Below are 18,673 nucleotides of genomic sequence, written 5' to 3'. Positions count from 1 at the left end.
AAATATTGTCTATGACTTTGTTTGTTTGATTTTTCTCCTAAATCTAAAACCAATAAAGGGCTGTTTGGAAGTCCAACATGAGATGATATATCCCCACATCTTATATCGTCTCAGCGTTTGGAGACCCATTATCCTATCTCACCGATTTTAATTGTTTGTGGGCCAATTTTTTGAACGTGTTTCGTATTTCAGCGTCATTTTTCTTCCGTGTATCATATATCATCTTAGTACTTGAACATACTCGATTATCCTCGATCATTCATACTCGATCAGAACTCTCCAGACATCAGAACTCCTCATGTCCTATATTATCTCAGCGCCCCAAACAGTCCTAGAAGATTGAGAGAATCAGAACTCCCCACATTCTATATTATCTCAACGCCCCAAATAGCCCCTAAAAGATTGAGAGAACCAAATTCTAAATTCCAAATCATAATCATGAAAAAAATATATTAAAAGATGAAATATACCTCTTGAACTATCATGTTAAAATAAAACACATCGATCAATCATCATGAGATGAAAAGAAGTAAAAAAGAAAACCGTTCAAATTTATACATTGATCAACCAATAGGAGTTCAATGATGGATTTATTTTTCCAATTTTTTTTTTTAAATTTAATTCAAGAGCAGTCTAAATTAAACGCTGATTGTTTTTTGAGTGAACTGGAAACAGATTGAGTGAGAATATTATTTTTAAAAAGCATATTAAAAAGATAGCTATTAATTAGATTCTTTTATTCATCAACCATTAATTAGTCAAATTAAATATATTTATAAGGAGGATTTTTAAAAATAAAAAAATAAAAAAAATAAAAAATGGAATTATTTACATAAATTTTTTTTTTTTTTTTTTATAGAGATGGATATAAATTTATACGTGTCTATTACTGATACACGCTAATAAAAGTCTATCGATATTTCTTTTTTAATATGTGAAAATGTTCCTATTCTTTTAATTATCTTTTTTAAATAGATACATATATTTTTAATTGTTTTTCAAAATAGCTAAATAGAAGTAATATTTTATATTCTAATTAAATGTTAAGAAATCAAATGTAATTATTTATAATTTATTAAAAACCTAAAAGTTAAAATTATCTAAAAATATTTTCAAACATTAATATAATATAGATTATAGGTATTGGATTTTGTTCGAGATGAACCTTGATGGTTAAGGGAAATGAAGAATGCGTCAGCGTGGGACTCAATCAATGTCCGAACTTTTTTTCAATCTTGAAGTTGTAAATTGGAGAAACAATATATATACTTAAATGAAATAGATGGAATTTGCTACAAAATGAATAGCATTGCCACAATTATTAATTTATGAATGACAATAAATAAAATTTAGAGGTAGATTTGTTTATTAAGAACATAATATAACTTGGAAAAAAAAAGTTAAGAACTTAAATGTCGAATATTATCCACTTTTTTTTTTTTTTTTTTTTTTTGCTAATAGCTTGGAAATTATAAAACATTTAAAGATCATATATCGAATTGGCTACAAAATGAATAGTGCTGGCACAATTGTTAACTTTTTTAATAACAATAGATATATATTTTTAAGATAGATTTATTTATTAAAAACATAATAGAACTTGGAAAAAAAATATATGAAGATTTTTGCTCTTCACCTCTTGAAAAAAAGCTTTAATGTTGAATAATGTTAACCTTTTTATTAATAACTTGTCTCCTTTTGTTGATGAGGATTCTTCCCAAATTAGCTTTATTTTTCATTCTTCTAAGTAAACCTTCTTTCATTTTCATTTTTGTAATTTATATAGTAATTCAACTTAATAACAATTAATTATTAATCAAAATTTTCAAAAGGCTCTTAAGCTGATGATTGATTAGCTTTTTTAAAACGGCAATTGGTTATTACTAATTATTAAGAATTTTTAAAGACTCTTAAGTGGGTGATTTTATCTAAAAATAAATTGTTTATTGGCTTTTTAAAGAAGATAACGGTTGAAGGTATTAACAACCGTGTGGATTTTCAGTATATGAATTAATTATTAATGTCTAATAATTAAAATGGATAAAAGTATAATTATTAAATATTTTTATGAATAAAATTATCTAGAAAAAAAATTTCTCTAACATTGTGACCTTTTAATATATTATATATTAGAGATATATTTATATATAATAACCCTAGATTCTTTAGATTATAAAAATTAGAGGTGTTCAAATGACTTGACAATTTAGACTATTCAACCCAAATCATAAAAGTTAGATTGAGTTAGTTTTATTTTTGGATTGAATTGAATGTTTTCTATTTTTTTCTTGAATTGGGTTGGATTGGATTTAAGGTTGAATAAAAAGAATTTGGGTTGACCAAACCCAACTCGAATTACAATATATTAATAAATATATATATATATATAAGAATGTTTGTTTTTTTTTATAAAGTTTGTAATATGATATTATATAGAATTTAATTTTACGAGAGTTTAACTATTAGATATGGGTAGATAAATTAAAATATTTTAAATTAAGAAAAAAAAATAATATTAATCCGACGATCCCAAATTTGACCATATTTAGATTATTTAAATTACTAATTTGATTCATTCGCATTTTTAAATGGAATAAAAAAAACATCACAACCCAACCCAATCAGTAGACCATAATAATAACAAACTCAACCTCACCCCCGAAGGTTCTATTTCAATAAGTATTTATGAATAATAATGAAAATTTCTTCAGGCTGAAGGAATTGTTTGGAGCCGTAGGACGCGCTTCGTGACCGAAACAAAGATCATACGGCGTCGTGTAAGTTCAAAATTTCAACAATTTTCTGAAATATCTTGCTTTAGTTGAGCGTTGGGCCCCTCTTTCTGTGTCTCCCCATCTTCTTTCCATCTTGATTACATTGATTAGGTTCAGTTTCTTCCTCATAGTCTCGCCATTTCTCTCCGAATTTTCAACTCGATCGGAAGAAGAGCTTCCACACTTGTCCATTATTCAATTCAATATCTCGGTATTCTGTAATTCGGTGCTGAAAAGGGTTTTTTTGTTTTGATCTTTATCGATCTTCGTCTCCATGTCGATGCTTAACTCCTTCTTCAACAAGGGCTTCAAGGCTGCCCAATGGTATCGCCATCTCTTTATTCTGATTTTCTTTCTTACTCTTCATTGAATGATGTCGGTTACTTCTTTCATTGATCGATTGAGATTTCAGAATTTCTGTTTTTGATAAAGACGATCACCCTCTTCGGATTATTTGTTTTAATTTGCGGTTCTGTATACAGTAAAACACTGCTTAAATTGACAATTCCACGAATAAAGCTGCTGAGGAATCGAAGGGAGATCCAGCTTAAGCAGATGCGCCGAGACATAGCTAAGCTTCTCGAGACAGGACAAGAAGCTACTGCGCGCATCCGGGTATGTGTTACTTCCTCAACTGCATTAGATCAATTTAATATAGAAATAAGGAGTATAAGAAAAAAGGGCCATTGTTTGATGTTCTATCTGCTTTTGGATTCAGGTAGAGCATATAATCAGAGAAGAGAATATGATGGCTGCTCAGGAAATTCTTGAATTGTTTTGTGAGCTTATTGTTGTTCGCCTTCCAATTATTGAGACTCAAAGGTAACTCTTCCTAACCGAGTTTTCTTTGGGGGCGTTTGGGATAAGGAGTATTCTAAGACTATAATATCCACCTCTTACTACAATAAATATTATTTTATAGGTTTGAGATCCAAATCTCCATTCTCACATTTGGTGTACTGAAGACAAGGACTAAATGAGTATAATTGTCTCTGTTTGGCAATTATAAAATACACTTTCTTGTGGGAAAGGTTTAGGGAAAAAATCAATCTATAGCCCTAAACTTTGGGGATTGTATCTATCCGTTAAAACCCCAAAGTAATAATTGTATTAATTAAAACTCTAAATTTTCATAAGTGGATTTATTTAGATCATCAGTTAAGATTTTATTTTTATAACTGCTAATGCATAATCTTTACACATTTTCAAATGTAGGGATTAACATTCTATTAGAGAGAAATACTAGAATCAAATGGATTGGTTTTTCTCCTTCTTGTCTCGCTCTATTTTTCTTTACTTATTTAGGAAGAATTATGCGATAATTTTTCTTCCCACTTGGGTAGGAATTTGGGTGAAGAATAATTTTATTGCTTTTGAATTGATTTAAAATGGAATCAAATGAAAATAATCATGAATCACTTATGGAGGGTCTAGATTGATTCAATTATGAAAGTTTGAGATTTAAATTGATATAATTATTAGTTTGGGGTTTGAATTGATACAACCGCTAAAGTTTAGGGTATTAATTGATTTTTTCTCGAACATTTATTTATCTAACATGATCACGTATCTTACAAAACTTAGATTAGGATGTTAGATCTCTTAGCCGGTTGTCAGTTCCAAATTAGAACTCTCTACTGCACTCCTCTGTAAAGGTTTTTTACTTTTTTATTAGCATTTAATTATCTAGGTTAAATTTGAAGCTGCATCATAACACGCTTACAACTACCGGAACTTGTAACAATGGATTTGTCTGTTGGACTTGCCTACCAAGTATACTTTTTTGAAGACTGTTATGAAAATTTCATTTTATGATTAGATGACATGTATATATTGAGTTCAGGATTTCCTTCATAATTTGTAAATGAGCAGCTTCATTTAAAAATGTGTACCTGATGTCAGAAATGACACGTATCTGCAGTCCTTTATTTCCCATTGTGATGTGAATTTGTCTCAATTCTTTTTGTCCTTATCTATTGGAAAATGGCTTGCGGCGCTCTTGTTCTTTGGTTATTGTCGTGATGAGCAAGTATCTATATATGTGCTATTTTGGTTAATCAAAATGCATTAGAAATGTGGTGGTATTTCACTTTGAAGTTTGAATAGATATTTGCACGTTAAAGAATTTTAGTGAATTACATAAAGAATATTCTTTCATCTGAGTTTGGACTATTGGAGAACCTTCCCACAGTGATGGAAGTTGAGTCTTGGATTGTTCATTGTTAACTTAGCTGTCCAACCTGATCATCCAACTTCTCTGGATGACTCAAAACATCAAGCCTTGCAAAGTGGAAATTTAATTCTTTGAGGGTGATTGCTAAACTTACAATAAACTAATTAGTTTGTGCTTTCTAATTCACAATTTTTCTTGATTAACCACCAAGCTTGTATTATCTGGTGAAAATCCATTGGTCTTTTGGATGATAGATTCCGCTCCAAGTTACTTGAAACTCAGAACTACATGTCCAAATTCCAATCTTAACTGTAAAATCTTTCAAGTCTTACTTCATCTCTATTGTAGAGATCAATGCTTATTAGTTCCAACATCTTGATATTTCATCTTGTCCCATATTTTTTTTCTAGTCGAATGTGATCTCTGTATCTGTATTTATAAATGCTAATGTCTTTCCATATTTCGGAAGGTATAAATGAACTTTTTTTATTCTAGTCTCAATTTGCTTCTTATGGTTATTTTATTGAGACATGCCCCTTCAACTTTATTCTTACCTCGAATGTCATTGTAAAATCCCAATTTTCAGGGAATGTCCTCTAGACTTGAAAGAGGCAATCTCAAGTGTGTGTTTTGCTGCTCCAAGGTGTGCTGATCTTACAGAGCTTCTCCAGGTTCAGATGCTTTTTGCTGCTAAATATGGGAAGGAATTTGTATCAGCTGCAACTGAGCTCATGCCTAACTGTGGTGTTAATCGTCAGGTTTATAGAATTGCTTGTTTATGTTTGATTAGAAGGAATTCATCAAAGGAAAGCTTTTCTGCAGTCCATAGGATTACATATTTCCTTTTAAATTTTGATTGCAGCTGATAGAGCTTCTTTCCGTTCGTGCTCCTTCACCTGAAAAGAAACTGAAGCTGTTAAAGGAAATCGCCGAAGATCACAACTTAGATTGGAATCCTGCTGAAACTGAAGCTGAGTTTAACAAATCTCCAGAAGATTTGCTTGTAAGTGTTGTTTCTTTTTGTCTCAACTTGTGGTGACCCTTTTATGTCTTAGTTCCTGGTCTCTCTTTGCAGAATGGATCAGCGCAGTTTGTCAGTGCATCAAAATTACCCCTTCCTCAAGAGAATCACAATGAAGCATACAATGCTACTCCTGATTTGGCTAGTTCACCACAACCTGATTCTGATTCTGAATTGGACATGTTAGACTTTCCTGAAGTTCCAAAGATATCGGTATGTCCACAGCCTAATACAGATGCTGGCTCTGCATCATCAATGATGCCACCTCCATCCGTGCCGCCAGCGTCTGAAACCAATCATGCTTCATTGAAGTATTCTGATATTCCTGAAACACCACCACAAGATCTACACTTGAGACATGAGGAGGTGACTTCAGTGAGATCTGTTTCACCCAGCACCGATCAAATGAATATTTCTGTTGGTGAAGATAAACAGTTTTTGCCTTTTATTACTCCCCCATCATTGTCATCGTCATTCTCTCATAGACAAACTGATTTTTTGCCACCCTCTGATTCAACGGCCCCTGAGGAGAAGTTTGGTTTCAAACCACGGATTGAACAGGAGATAAATTCACCACTACCCTCTGTTTCAAGGACCGCCGAAGAGAAGTTTGGTTTCAAACCACGGTTCGAACCAGAGATAAATGCACCACCGTCCTCTGTTTCAAGGACAATGAGTGAGGTCAATGAGGATGTTGGTGTGGATTTGCAGGACGTGTTGGCAGCTGCTCAGGCTGCTGCTGAAACTGCTGAACGTGCTGCGGCTGCAGCTCGCTCTGCAGCTAGTCTTGCAAAGGTTAGAATTGATGAGCTCACAAAGAAAAAGAATGATAAGGACCCTGAAATTAGTTGTGAAAATCCGTTCCACGGAGCTACTGCAAGTTCACCAGATCATAAAGAAACATTCCAACTAAACCAACAAGATTATCTGGGGCATCATTCTAGTTCTATGCCATATTATTCACAAGATTCTTTCCAAGAACGTCACATAGTAAGCCACAGTTTGGATGTTTCTGAGCACCACCAGCCCGAGCCAGAGAAATTGGGTTTCGATTCCTCTCCTGGTGATTCACCATCTGCACACATAGCAGTCCCTCATCAGCCCCAGAGGCTCCCATCAATGGACGACGACCCATACTTTTCATACCCGAACTTATTTACACCACAGAAACCAAATCCAGGATCAGATCATCCATCAGCTGGTGGTTCCTGATATCCATGAGGTTTGATATATATTCCATGTCTTCTAGGCTCGAGGTTTGGTGAATTGATATTTTGTTCAGCTTTCATAATGAGTTTTCAATATCTCCTTTAGAGCTAGGGAAAAAAAACAGTGAAGATATATTGTACAATTATTGGTTTCTTTTTATGTATATTTTTCAAGCCCTTTAATTTGTATCTTTGATCACAATGTGGGGTAGCTAATGTGGATTGAAGGAGAGCTGTACGGCGGCAGAGTGTTGAGCTTGAAAACCCATGAAGAATTTAGATTTAAAAAAAAAAAAAATGGTTTTTTCTTCTTCTCTCTCTAACTTGATGGCAGAGAGATTGATGGAAGGGAAGAGTGTATCACCGGAAAACTATGAAATCTGAAAGGAAGGAATAAATATTTGCTATTACGAGTGTGAAAGGAAAATGTTGAAAACTTGGTGCGTGCAGAGAACCATCAAAACGTGTCTTCATCACTTTGTCAGACGAGGGATTGAAGGGAAACAGAGTTGTAATATTTTGAGATTTTTTTAATAATTGTTTCAATTTGTTTTGATACTAAATTTATAAACTATCTTGAACCGTTTTCAAATATAGAAAAATGAACTAAAATATTTATAAAATATAGTAAAATGTTAAAATTATCAACGATAGACACTGATAGACTCTTCTATCAATGATATTGATAAACATTAATAGAATATAATGTCTATTATTGATAGTTCTAAAATTTTATTATATCTTATAAATATTTTTTTACAATTTTACCATTTGAAATAATTTACTAGTTGTAGCTAATAAATATTAAGTTAACTATAAACTATTTTAAATTAAATTATGAACGTATTTTATGTTAATTTTTTATATTCTTATTTTTTTTTTTAATATTATTTAGCTTATAATGCATTACATAATATATATTTTAAGGACCCAAAATTTAGATCATGGAAAACGGATGATTATTTGGTAACGTCGTGGCTAATAAACTTTATGACCATAGATGTTGGCGAAAACTTCCTATTGTGCAAAACAACAACTGAGATATGGGATTCTGCTCGGGATATTTATTCTTAGTTCTACAAACTACTCTGCCTTATTGGATATTGAAACTCAGTGGTATAATTTACATTAAGGAGATCTACCCCCTTAGAAAGAATGGTCAAATTTTGACCCGGTCTCATCTTCGACCATTGAGGTTGAGGAGGGCCTAGATTGTTGTTATCACTTAATGTTTCCTATCTTTTCCTAAACCTTCAGCGGCTTAACTTTCTATGGGTGAGCCTTGGCCTCGGCTTTTTCCTTCATACGCTGCTTTTCTGTCATTAGTTTTCTCAGGTGAGTTCCCAGAGGGATTCAATTTTCTGTTCTATCCTCGATTCCCTTGGCTCGACCTCCGTTGAGCCTCGATTTCGGCTCTTCATGGACGAGCCCTAGCTTTGTTTGTATGTTTCCCTCGATACGCCTTCAATGTTCTCTATGTTGTCTTGACTTACTATCTCTAGATCTTGAGCATTCTCCTTGTGATGTTGTAGTTTGTTTTGGCCTATTTTTAAGGAGGGATTTCCTTGCTTGGGAACGATCTTGTTCTTCGTTGTAGTCAAATTCTAGCCTCTAGGATCTATTCTTGGGATTCTAAAACTTCCAAGATCTGTCTTGGATTTTGGTCCAAGCCATTAACCTTCTTTTTCAGAGTCGCGATTTTCTCCTCCCCCTCTTCCCTCGAGTCCGAGATCGAGGTGGGTTCTGAATAAGCTAATTATTCTTTAATCGGCTTGTAGCTCTTCGGGGTTGCCTCTCTTGGTCAGAATTGTTATTTTCTTGTTGGCTCATTCTCCCCTTATTTGGCCGATGTATCATAGATTCTTTGCAGATTACACATATTCCCCACAGACAATGTCAACTGTTGATGGCAAAATCGGGCTAAACAAACTCACCTGCTTTCACGTGACACCAATGATAAATTTAGAATTTGAGGAAAAGTTACTTAAAAAACAATAAATAATAATAATAATAATAACACACTGGTGTGGTGCTTGCCACAATCTCTGATGCTTAAGTTAGATCTTAGCACAAAGGTCAGAACAAGCAGTTTTGGGGAGGTGATGAGCTTACCATTTGCAGGACTGTCATGCTCTATTTATAATGGAGTTCATATATCTATTTTATCCTTTTAGGATTTGGAATCTACTTCCTTTATCAATTTGAAACCAAACACTCAGAGTTTGATGTTTCAGAATAGAGGGTCGATCCAGATTGGCCACTTGCAAGGGATTATTGATCGAGATAGGCTTTGTGGCTATGAAGGCCCAATTGGTCTCAGCCTCAGCCTCAGCCTCTGAGGCTAAAGCGGGCCAACTGGCGGTAAAGGCCCAATTGCCTTTTCTCTCTATTTGTTAGGAACTCTCCCAAGTCCACTTTCTACCAATCTTGGGTCCCTTTTTTTGGGGTTAGATAACTCTCCTTGTTTTACCTTTATCTTTATCTTTTATCGCTCCAGAATTACCTAAAACATCCTCCTTTCTCTCCTTCTTTCTCTTTTACTTTCCCTCACAATCGGCGCCAAGAAACCCAACCAGTAGGCCAATCATTTGTAGTTGTTGCCTCCATCATCGAAAACTTGCAGGTCACGTCATCACCATCTATCGGACCACCACCCGTCCCATCAAAACCCTCTAGATCCGTGCATGGATCATTCTTGAAGCTTCTCCCCACCCAATTTTAAGGGGTTGTTTGGAGCACTGAGTTAAGATATGATGCCTAGAGTTTGTATATCTTTGGAGTTCATATATCTGTGGATTTCATATGTTGTGTTTGGGATGCAGAGTTGTTTGGTATGAGTTCATATGTCTGTGTTTAAAGTGCAAAGTTGAGTTTATATGTGTGGGGTATCCGATGTAGTTTTTTGAACTCTAAATAATCTGCTTTTATGATGACTATTTTTATTTTAAATTTTTTGTATTCCATAATTCTAACCATCTTTGTGCTAAATAAAATATGATTGCAAGTTTTGTTATTTTAATTTTTAACGTTTTTATGTATTTATTATTATTTTTTTTTAGTAATAAACAACAATTAACCCATCACATTTTTTGCAGGAATATAGTCAAATAAAATGGAAAACAAAAGAGAATTCAAAACTTTTTATTCCTAATTTTTCTTCATGAATTTCATTATCATCTTCTTTCTTTTTCTTCTTATTTCTACTGTTGCTCTGTATTTTTACTTTGTCATAATTTTTTTAATTGAACCCCCCCAACATCTTAGCAAACAATGAAACTTGTCAAATTTCTTCAACAATTTCACTTTCAATTCCTCCAAATTTGGAGAATCATCAGAGAATAAATCTTCATTTTTCACTTTTTCTTGCCAAAAAATGTTCCAGGAAAAAATCTCCATTTTATGGTTTTTTTTTGTTATGTGTTACATAAAAATGTTCCAGGAAAAAATCTCCATTTTATGGTTTTTTTTGTTATGTGTTACATACTATTCAACTACATACATACATACTTTTCCAAATATTATTAACATTCACTTGATATGTGAATTCAATTAAGTAAAAATATATTTCACAAATGTCTACGTATAAATGTTGCACTTAATGTAGATAAAATACTATTATTTATATAATCAACAACCCTACAACATACTTTAATAGTCACCGGTCTTATAATAGTCGAAAGTGGTTGTCGAAATTAATTATCAAAGATGATTTTCGCTGAAGTTTGTAGTTGGAGGTGGTTGTCAGAGCTTGAAGTTAGTCGTATGAATGTGGTATTGGAGTCGGTAATTAGAGTTTGCCCTTAGAGGTGGTTTTCAGAGTCTGAAGTTGGTCGCACGAAGATGGTCGTCGAAGTTGATCATCGAAGATAATTTTCGTTGGAGTTTGTAGTTGGAGGTGGTTGTCGAAGCTCGAAGTTGGTCGCATGAAGGTGGTATTAGAATTGGTTGTCAAATTTTTGTCATCGAAAGTGGTTGTCGAAGCTTAGAGTTGGTCATCGGAGTTTCTTGCTCGAAGGTGAATTTTCATCAGAATTTGTAGTTGGAGGTGGTTATCAAAACTTACGAAAGTGGTTGTCGAAGTTGGTCACACAAAAGCTTGGAGTTGGGTCATCAGAGTTGGCATCGAAGGTGGCTGCTAGAGCCTAGAATTGCTTGTCGAAGTTGGTTATTGGAGTTATCATTGAAGGTCGTTGTTGGAGCATGAAGTTTGTTCTTGGAGTGTGGTAGCGTTAATCGTGACCGATGGGTGGAGCCAGAAACGTTGAAGAAGGGAGAGTTGGGGTGATTTGATATAACATACCAACGCAATTTACCACATTCAAAGTTGATGGGCCATAGAGTTGGTATATTATACTAACTCAACTCAACTCATGTTAGTGAGCCGAACACCCCATTAATAGTTCTAAGGTGTGTCTTGAATACTCATTAATATTTGAACTAATTATTGACTTAATGATGATTTAAGAGATTGGATTTGAAACGTTCAAGGGATTTGAAGCCGCTGTTCAGTAGTATTAAAGATCAATTTTGGTGGTTTCGGTAAGTGTTAAAGGTTTAAACGGTTGGATTGTACCAGCATGCAATGGAAACGACAAGGATCGATAAGCACTCTAATTCATTAATTTTGGCAGAAACTAAAGCATGCTATATAAAAAATTAATGGGTTTCAAGTCATACCTTTGAAGAACTCTTGAAATCTCGATTTCCAGCTGCAAAACTCTTCGAATCTTGTGGTAGATCACCTCAAGATCTTCCCTACTATTCTTTTGGTGCTCTAGATTGAGTTGTGGGACTTAAAATAAGTTGGAATCAAGGGAACTTGGAGAGGTACTCACAACAACAACCCACTTGAAGAACTCCTTTTTCAATTGAATTTTTCAGCAAAAATTCTTACGATTGCATTGCCTCAAATTCACTCAAATCTCTTCAATATATTGCAGACCATCATGCAATGAGAACGGCTACATGAGATGCAGCTCATGCTTGGAGTAATTGAAGCTAAAGATGGTGGGTTTAGTGTGAGCTACTTGAAGATGATGATGGAAAATCCTAATATTCCATTTTGTGTATTTTTCTATTTCCAAAGTTCAAATTTGATTTTAAAAACACATTTGATTCAAAAATCAAAATTTATTAATTTTACAAAATAATTTCATAAATTAATTTTCTAATAAAATTAATAAATAATTATTTAAAAATTTTAAATAGTTCTAATTAATTTAATATCCAATATTAAATTAATTTTACACAAATTCATCTTCATATATTTAAATCATATTTAAATATTTATTCTCCAATTCCGTTTAATTCTAATTTGAACATTTCAAATTAACTTATCACACTACTCTAGAGCATTTTCGAGCCAGTAGGGGGACCTCGTAGACCTACAGATCATGGGCTCCAATGATCCAAGATTAATCGGTTAAACTCATTAGACTGAACTAACCTCCATTCGTTAACTAATGGGTCACTCTACTAAAGCCCATAGTTGAACTCCCTTTACTGTAGATATATTATGTCCACTTGATATAACCATGATTAGTAAGTTAACCCTTCACAGGTTGTTTGTAATAACGGCTTGGTCGAATCTCTGTTTATCCAGAATTACCTCTTGTTCCTTAAGTCCCATTGAACCTCTAATTAATAATTAATTTGTGATCCAATCAATAAATCGAGTCCATCTCGAGCCAATGAGAGGGTGAGGCCTTTTTTTCAAGACCCAGAATCAGCACTTAAAGGGAACAACCTCTCTACTAACCATAATCGGGTAGGAGTGAATTCTATCTTGCAGGACTATGTCCCCAGCTATTCATCCGGTCTTATCCCCAAAATGGGAGGCTTATTGAGCAGTGCTGTTAGACTACTCTCACCATTTGCAGATCAAAGGATAATTCTGAACAAACAGGAGTTCATAGTTAGCTTAGGATTAAGGTCAAGTTACTTAGGTCATCGCTTTGAAATAGTCAGTCTTAAATAGTAAACAACGTTATAAAGTAAGAGTGACTGATTTCGTGGTCCGATCTTGTACAAAACTCATTTGCACAGGACGCTCCCACTTCTCATGTCATAACATGTACGAATGAGGATCACTTCGTTTGTAGCACTTTACAACTCTTTGTAACAACTACAGAGTAGGCCGCATCCAATAGTGTTACCAGAATAAGGCACCCAACCTTATTCATATACTATAGATTATTTTTTACTATTTACTCGACTATGATCCACTTTCATGTCTCCACATAAAGTTCAAGTACTCATGTAATAGTAAAGAGATTTTTAGGTTTATTGGATTTCTAATAAGAAATATATTCAATAAAAACTTATTGAATTTTCAGAATAAGTTCTATTGTTTACAAACCACGAGTTTTAGGACATAAAACCCAACATAAACCTTTTTGGGCTCCTTAACTGTTGTGTAATTTTAAGTTATAATCTTCAAATATTGATGCTGACTTAGGTTTGTGTTGTTTTAAGGGAGTGTAAGGTGGGTTTAGAGCAAGCTACTATTTGGGGTTGCTTGAAGATTACTTTTAATCAAGATAAAAAGGAGCTCGATTAAATAATTATTTGGGCATAAGTTCGAGGTAAGTAATCTTACTACTAGAATTGCCTTTGAGCCAGACGACATAGATAGTATGATATTGATTGGTTTCCTGGCAAATATAGAAAAGATTGATATGTTACATAATTAAAGAAGTTATATGAGGATAATATTATTTGTATGACATATTATGTTTATATGTGTGGGACTCTAAAATATGTTGCAAGTTAGATATGTTAGTGATAATTACCTCCTACTCGTAGTTATGTACTCTATCAGAGGTTTGTGATTCTTCAAGCTCACTAGAGGTTTGTGTTCCTTTGGGTCCACCAAACAGAGGTTGTGTTTCCTTCAGGATTCACCAAATTTATTGCTATCATTCACCTACAATAGGGTAGATTTAATTATTCACTTAGATAATCATTCATGATAAGTGAAAGCATGCATGTCTCACTAGTATAGTTGCATTTTGCATAGCCTGATGATCGGACCAAATAGGGTGTCATAAAATTTTCGATCCAAATCAAATAAAAATTTATAATTTTGAACTAACTACTTATACTACTAAGCAGCACGAGTGGCAAGTCCGAATTGAACCACAAGGAAGCATGGAGATTAGTTCCTCAAAGCCAATTTTAGTTAAAGTGGTAAATGGAGGGAGGGGGATTGGCATGGTTTGAGACTCATAATGGAAAATAAAATTCAAGAAAGTAAAAGATAGAAATGCAACCAATAAGGATGTTCTAGCTTAGAGGATCAAAATAACTCAATGTAACTTTAATCATTGAATTATCAAAATATAATTCTAGTGAGTCTATGCCTAACCTACTTAATTGGAGATCCAACCAATGGTCCTAATTACCTATTAGCTAAAAAAAAATAGATGAATTCATACTAAACATATTTAACTAACCACATTACACTCTAGGAATTACCCTAAGATGAACATTTAATTTACAATTGCTTAATTAAACATTCAATACGATTTTTCTTAGGTCAGTAGGTCAATGCTCTTCATTATAGACAATCAATTACAAGCCTATCTAATCTCTTGCTTCTTGAAAATTAACCTAGAATTTCATCTCACATATTGTAAGTTAATCATAAGGGATCGATCATAAATTCCTAAGTAATTTGTCAGACAATCAAGAAAAAATACAATCCTAGAGCAAATTAAATAGAAAGAAACCCTTAGCCAAGATATAGAAATCACATTAAGAAAATTCTCCCAAAATTATAAAGGTTCCAATCCACTAAACTAGAAACCCATAACCTTATCTTCCTATGGTGATGGAGAAGACAAGATCTGGCATGGTCTTTGTTGATTACATGAGAGAAAAGGAAGACAAATACAAGTGAAAGGGAGAAAATGGAGAGAAAATCGGTTGAAAGTCGATTGGAGTGGTAGATTCTCCCTAAAATGAAGAAGTATATATATATATATAGTCGCCACAACATTGTGGTGCTAGGCCTTGTTGCCGAAGTGGGGCGCAGAGGTTCTGTATCTAGCATGTGCATCTGTCATTTTCTGAAGCGTTGCGGCGCTGCACCAAAATGGTGCCTATTGGAATTTGTTACGCGTGCGGCTGCAGCCTCCTAGAGGCATTTTTTTTAATTTTCTCTTTCTTGAACTCTGGTTGCTCCTTTTAGCTCTTAATTGCTCCAAATTAACCCCAAACGGTCCGTAGCACTCTAGAATACATGAGTTACTCGAGATCCTGCAAATACAGTCATATAAGCACATTAAACTTAATAAACGAGCTAGATTAAAGACACTAAGATAACATATTTTGGATGTTATCACCTGATTCCGGTTGAGTAGTATTGAAAAATATGTTGCAAATGGGAAATTGCATCTTTCTTATTGAGCATTTGTGACTCAACTAGAAAGTATCCAAATACCACGTACCATTCATGATGCACTTAATGATCCAAAATTTAAAGAGGAAGTAGATGAAGAGATTAGAGCTCTTGAGAGCAATGGAATATGGAACAAGGCTTCCACATGGAAAGAATTTAGTTGGCTGCAACTGAATTTCACAATTAAGTACAAATCTGGCAAAAGTGTGGAACGATTTAAAACTAGACTTGTTGCCAAAGGCTTTACCCAATCATATGATACAAATTATCAATGAACTTTTTCTCTAATTACGAAATTGGATGTTGGTTGTGTTCTGTTGTCCCTAGCTGTAAATTGGGATTGACCTCTTCACCAACTTGATGTGAAAAATATCTTTTTAAATGGTGCGCTTGAAGAAGAAGTTTATATGCAAATTCCTCTTGGAATGGAAGACAACTCTAATGGTTATCTAGTATACAAGTTGAGAAAGTCTCTATATGGTTTAAAATAGTTTCCGCATGCATGGTTTGATAAATTCACAAAATCACTAATTAAAAATGGTTGCTATCAATATCAAGCTGATCATTCCAGAAATCCTCAAATGATAAAATTGTAAATTTTTAGTGTATATATAGATGATATTATCATTATAGGGAATGATCGTAAAGAGATTCTCAACCTCAAAAGGATGTTTGCAACCCTGTTTGAAATCAAAGACCTGAGAAGTTTGAGATACTTATTAGGTATTGAGGTGGCTCGATCTATTGTAATTTTTTAGAAAAAAATACACTTTAGATTTATTAAAGGAAACGAAAAATCTCGGTTGTAGACCTGCATAAATACCTTTGGATCCAAATCTAGTTTTAAACCAAATTAAAGAGACTATTCCAATAGGCTAGGGAATATATTAAAGACTTGTGGATAAGTTAATTTACCTTTCAAGCCTACTATGTGAGCATTGTGAGCCAATATATATATAACCCTAGTAAACAATATCTTACAGCTATGAATATAATTTCGAGATACTTGATAGGCACTCCGGATCATGGATTGTTATTCAAGAAGTAATAGATTGGTTGAACTTTACAGTAACTCTAGTCGGGCTAGAGAATTAAATGATTGAAAATCTATAACAACTAAACCCTACTTTGAAAATTGGGGAATTGAGTGTACTAGCTGTGAAAAAAAGACCAAATTGGAAAATGTTGGGAATGACTTGTTATTATAGAAAATGACTTGTCAAAAAGCATCCCACATTGAAAGTTTTAAAATGTTTAACATTACATTTTGACCAAAACATAATTGATTTAATATTTTGACCGTTACATATGTTGTTTTACCAATTGGTTGTAAACTGTAGAAACGAAGTGTTGAACAATGCGATTGTTGTGTCATGGAATGACCACCACCTTGAAAGTAATTGCAGTATGATCTCAATGTTAATTGTCTCAGTGAGTTACTCCCCAAGGTTTACACAACATTATTGGCAGACGACCACTTGTCGAAAAAGAGTTGGAATCAAGAAAACCTTCGCTCAGAAAGAATCAAAGTGATGAAAAATCGTTAGAAGATAATATTTGGATCCTCCTTTTTAAAGGGAAGCCAAGATTGGATTTGTCGGACAACAATCTCTAATAAAAATTTTGTTATCCTTTTAATTGACATCGGATGAAACTTTGTAGAATTGGTCTTGGTGATGATAGTTCAAGTTATGGTGTCCTGTTAGATATATTTAAATAATAAAATATGGGCTATGTATGTGGATTAATAATTTATCACATTGGGTTATTTTATTAGATTAGGCCATATTATGTGATCTAATTAATTAAGACCCTAGATTTCTATTTGAGTATGGACTTAATGGGTAGAAGCTCATTCTTAGTTAATTAGGGTTTAATGGAACCCTAATTAAACTAGTATATAAAAAGACCTTAGGCTATGGTCCCTAATATACCAAAATAGTAAGCAATCAAACTTTCTTAGTCTCATCTAGAGAAAGATCCCATTTTGGGCATTCAGAGTTTTAGATGAGGAAGACAATAGCCATTTAGAGCCATTATCAATTCGGAGTCAATTTGAAGTCATTATTAATTCGTCAATGGAATCTGGTACGTATATATTCTTGAGAATTTGGCATGAATGATCATAGAGTTTATCTATTCAATATAAATATAAAGTAATTATGCTAAAAAGTGGTATCAGAGCGTGAATTTTATGTTGGATTTTTAGTTTTATGCATTTTTCATTGGTATTGTTGATTAAATTCTGGTTTCGGTAAAGAATTTAAAGAATAAAAAAAAAACAGTTGGCTTACTATAGCAATGTCGTAAACCTCACTAGCGGTAGGTTGGAAATCTCTACATCCATTTCTTTTTCTTCGGCAATATGTGTTCTTGCAACCCGTGTTCTTGTCGGTGGTATTTGGCATACCCATCACCGATTATGAATGATGTGCTAGTGGTAGATTAAAGTGATTTTTTTGTTGATTATTTTGATTGAACATTGTTTCCTAATTTTTTTTTTTTTTTTTAAAAAAAATCTTAGTTCTATTGTTGTGAAAATTGAGGATGTTTAGTTCAACATTCTTGACAAAAGTCCACCAATATGATGAAATCCATTGGAAAAGGTTAAAGACCGATTGAAGGAGTTGGGTCTCTTGCTGCTACAAGTTTTGGCAATCAAGACTTTCGGTCAATGACCGACTGTAGTTACCGTAGTTGCCGTCAAACGAAAGTATCAATCAATTACCAATTAAAGTCTTGCTGACTGTTCTTGGTTTTAATTATAAGTTTTCTTTTATTCTTTAATTCTTACGGAAGACTTTATGAATTCGATTTTAAATTTGATTAATAATGGAAAATTTCATGTTGTCGTTGTTTTTTTTTAATTGAAAAGTTATGTTAATACTTAATTGATGAATATGAGGTTTTAAAACTCAATTGTGATTGATAATTTTGGACACCGATGATTTTCTTTTAAGGTTTTTTTTTCTAAAAAAAAAACTGATTGAGTTCAATGAATTTATTTTTTTTAATAGTTTGATAATATTGAATTTGTCAACTATTTGGATTAATTGTTGATTGAACTTCTTGCCCGCGTTTCTAAGTTTTCTTGAT

General features: G+C 33.3%; 1 protein-coding gene across 1 annotated transcript; it reads left to right on the top strand.

Moving 5' to 3' along the window:
* The first annotated feature begins 2,793 nt into the window (after positions 1 to 2,793).
* LOC120075564 lies at positions 2,794 to 7,378 on the top strand. Its single transcript, XM_039029057.1, has 6 exons — positions 2,794 to 3,098; positions 3,257 to 3,389; positions 3,493 to 3,596; positions 5,534 to 5,705; positions 5,810 to 5,950; positions 6,023 to 7,378. Exons 1-6 carry the CDS (start codon positions 3,049 to 3,051, stop codon positions 7,178 to 7,180), a joined length of 1,758 nt encoding a protein of 585 aa, XP_038884985.1. The 5' UTR covers positions 2,794 to 3,048; the 3' UTR covers positions 7,181 to 7,378.
* The last annotated feature ends 11,295 nt before the right edge of the window (positions 7,379 to 18,673 follow it).

This window comes from Benincasa hispida, chromosome 4 (genome assembly GCF_009727055.1).
Source record: "Benincasa hispida cultivar B227 chromosome 4, ASM972705v1, whole genome shotgun sequence".
Taxonomy (NCBI): Eukaryota; Viridiplantae; Streptophyta; class Magnoliopsida; order Cucurbitales; family Cucurbitaceae; genus Benincasa; species Benincasa hispida.
Note: the sequence above shows the minus strand (reverse complement) of the source record. Positions and strands in the feature narration are given on the sequence as shown.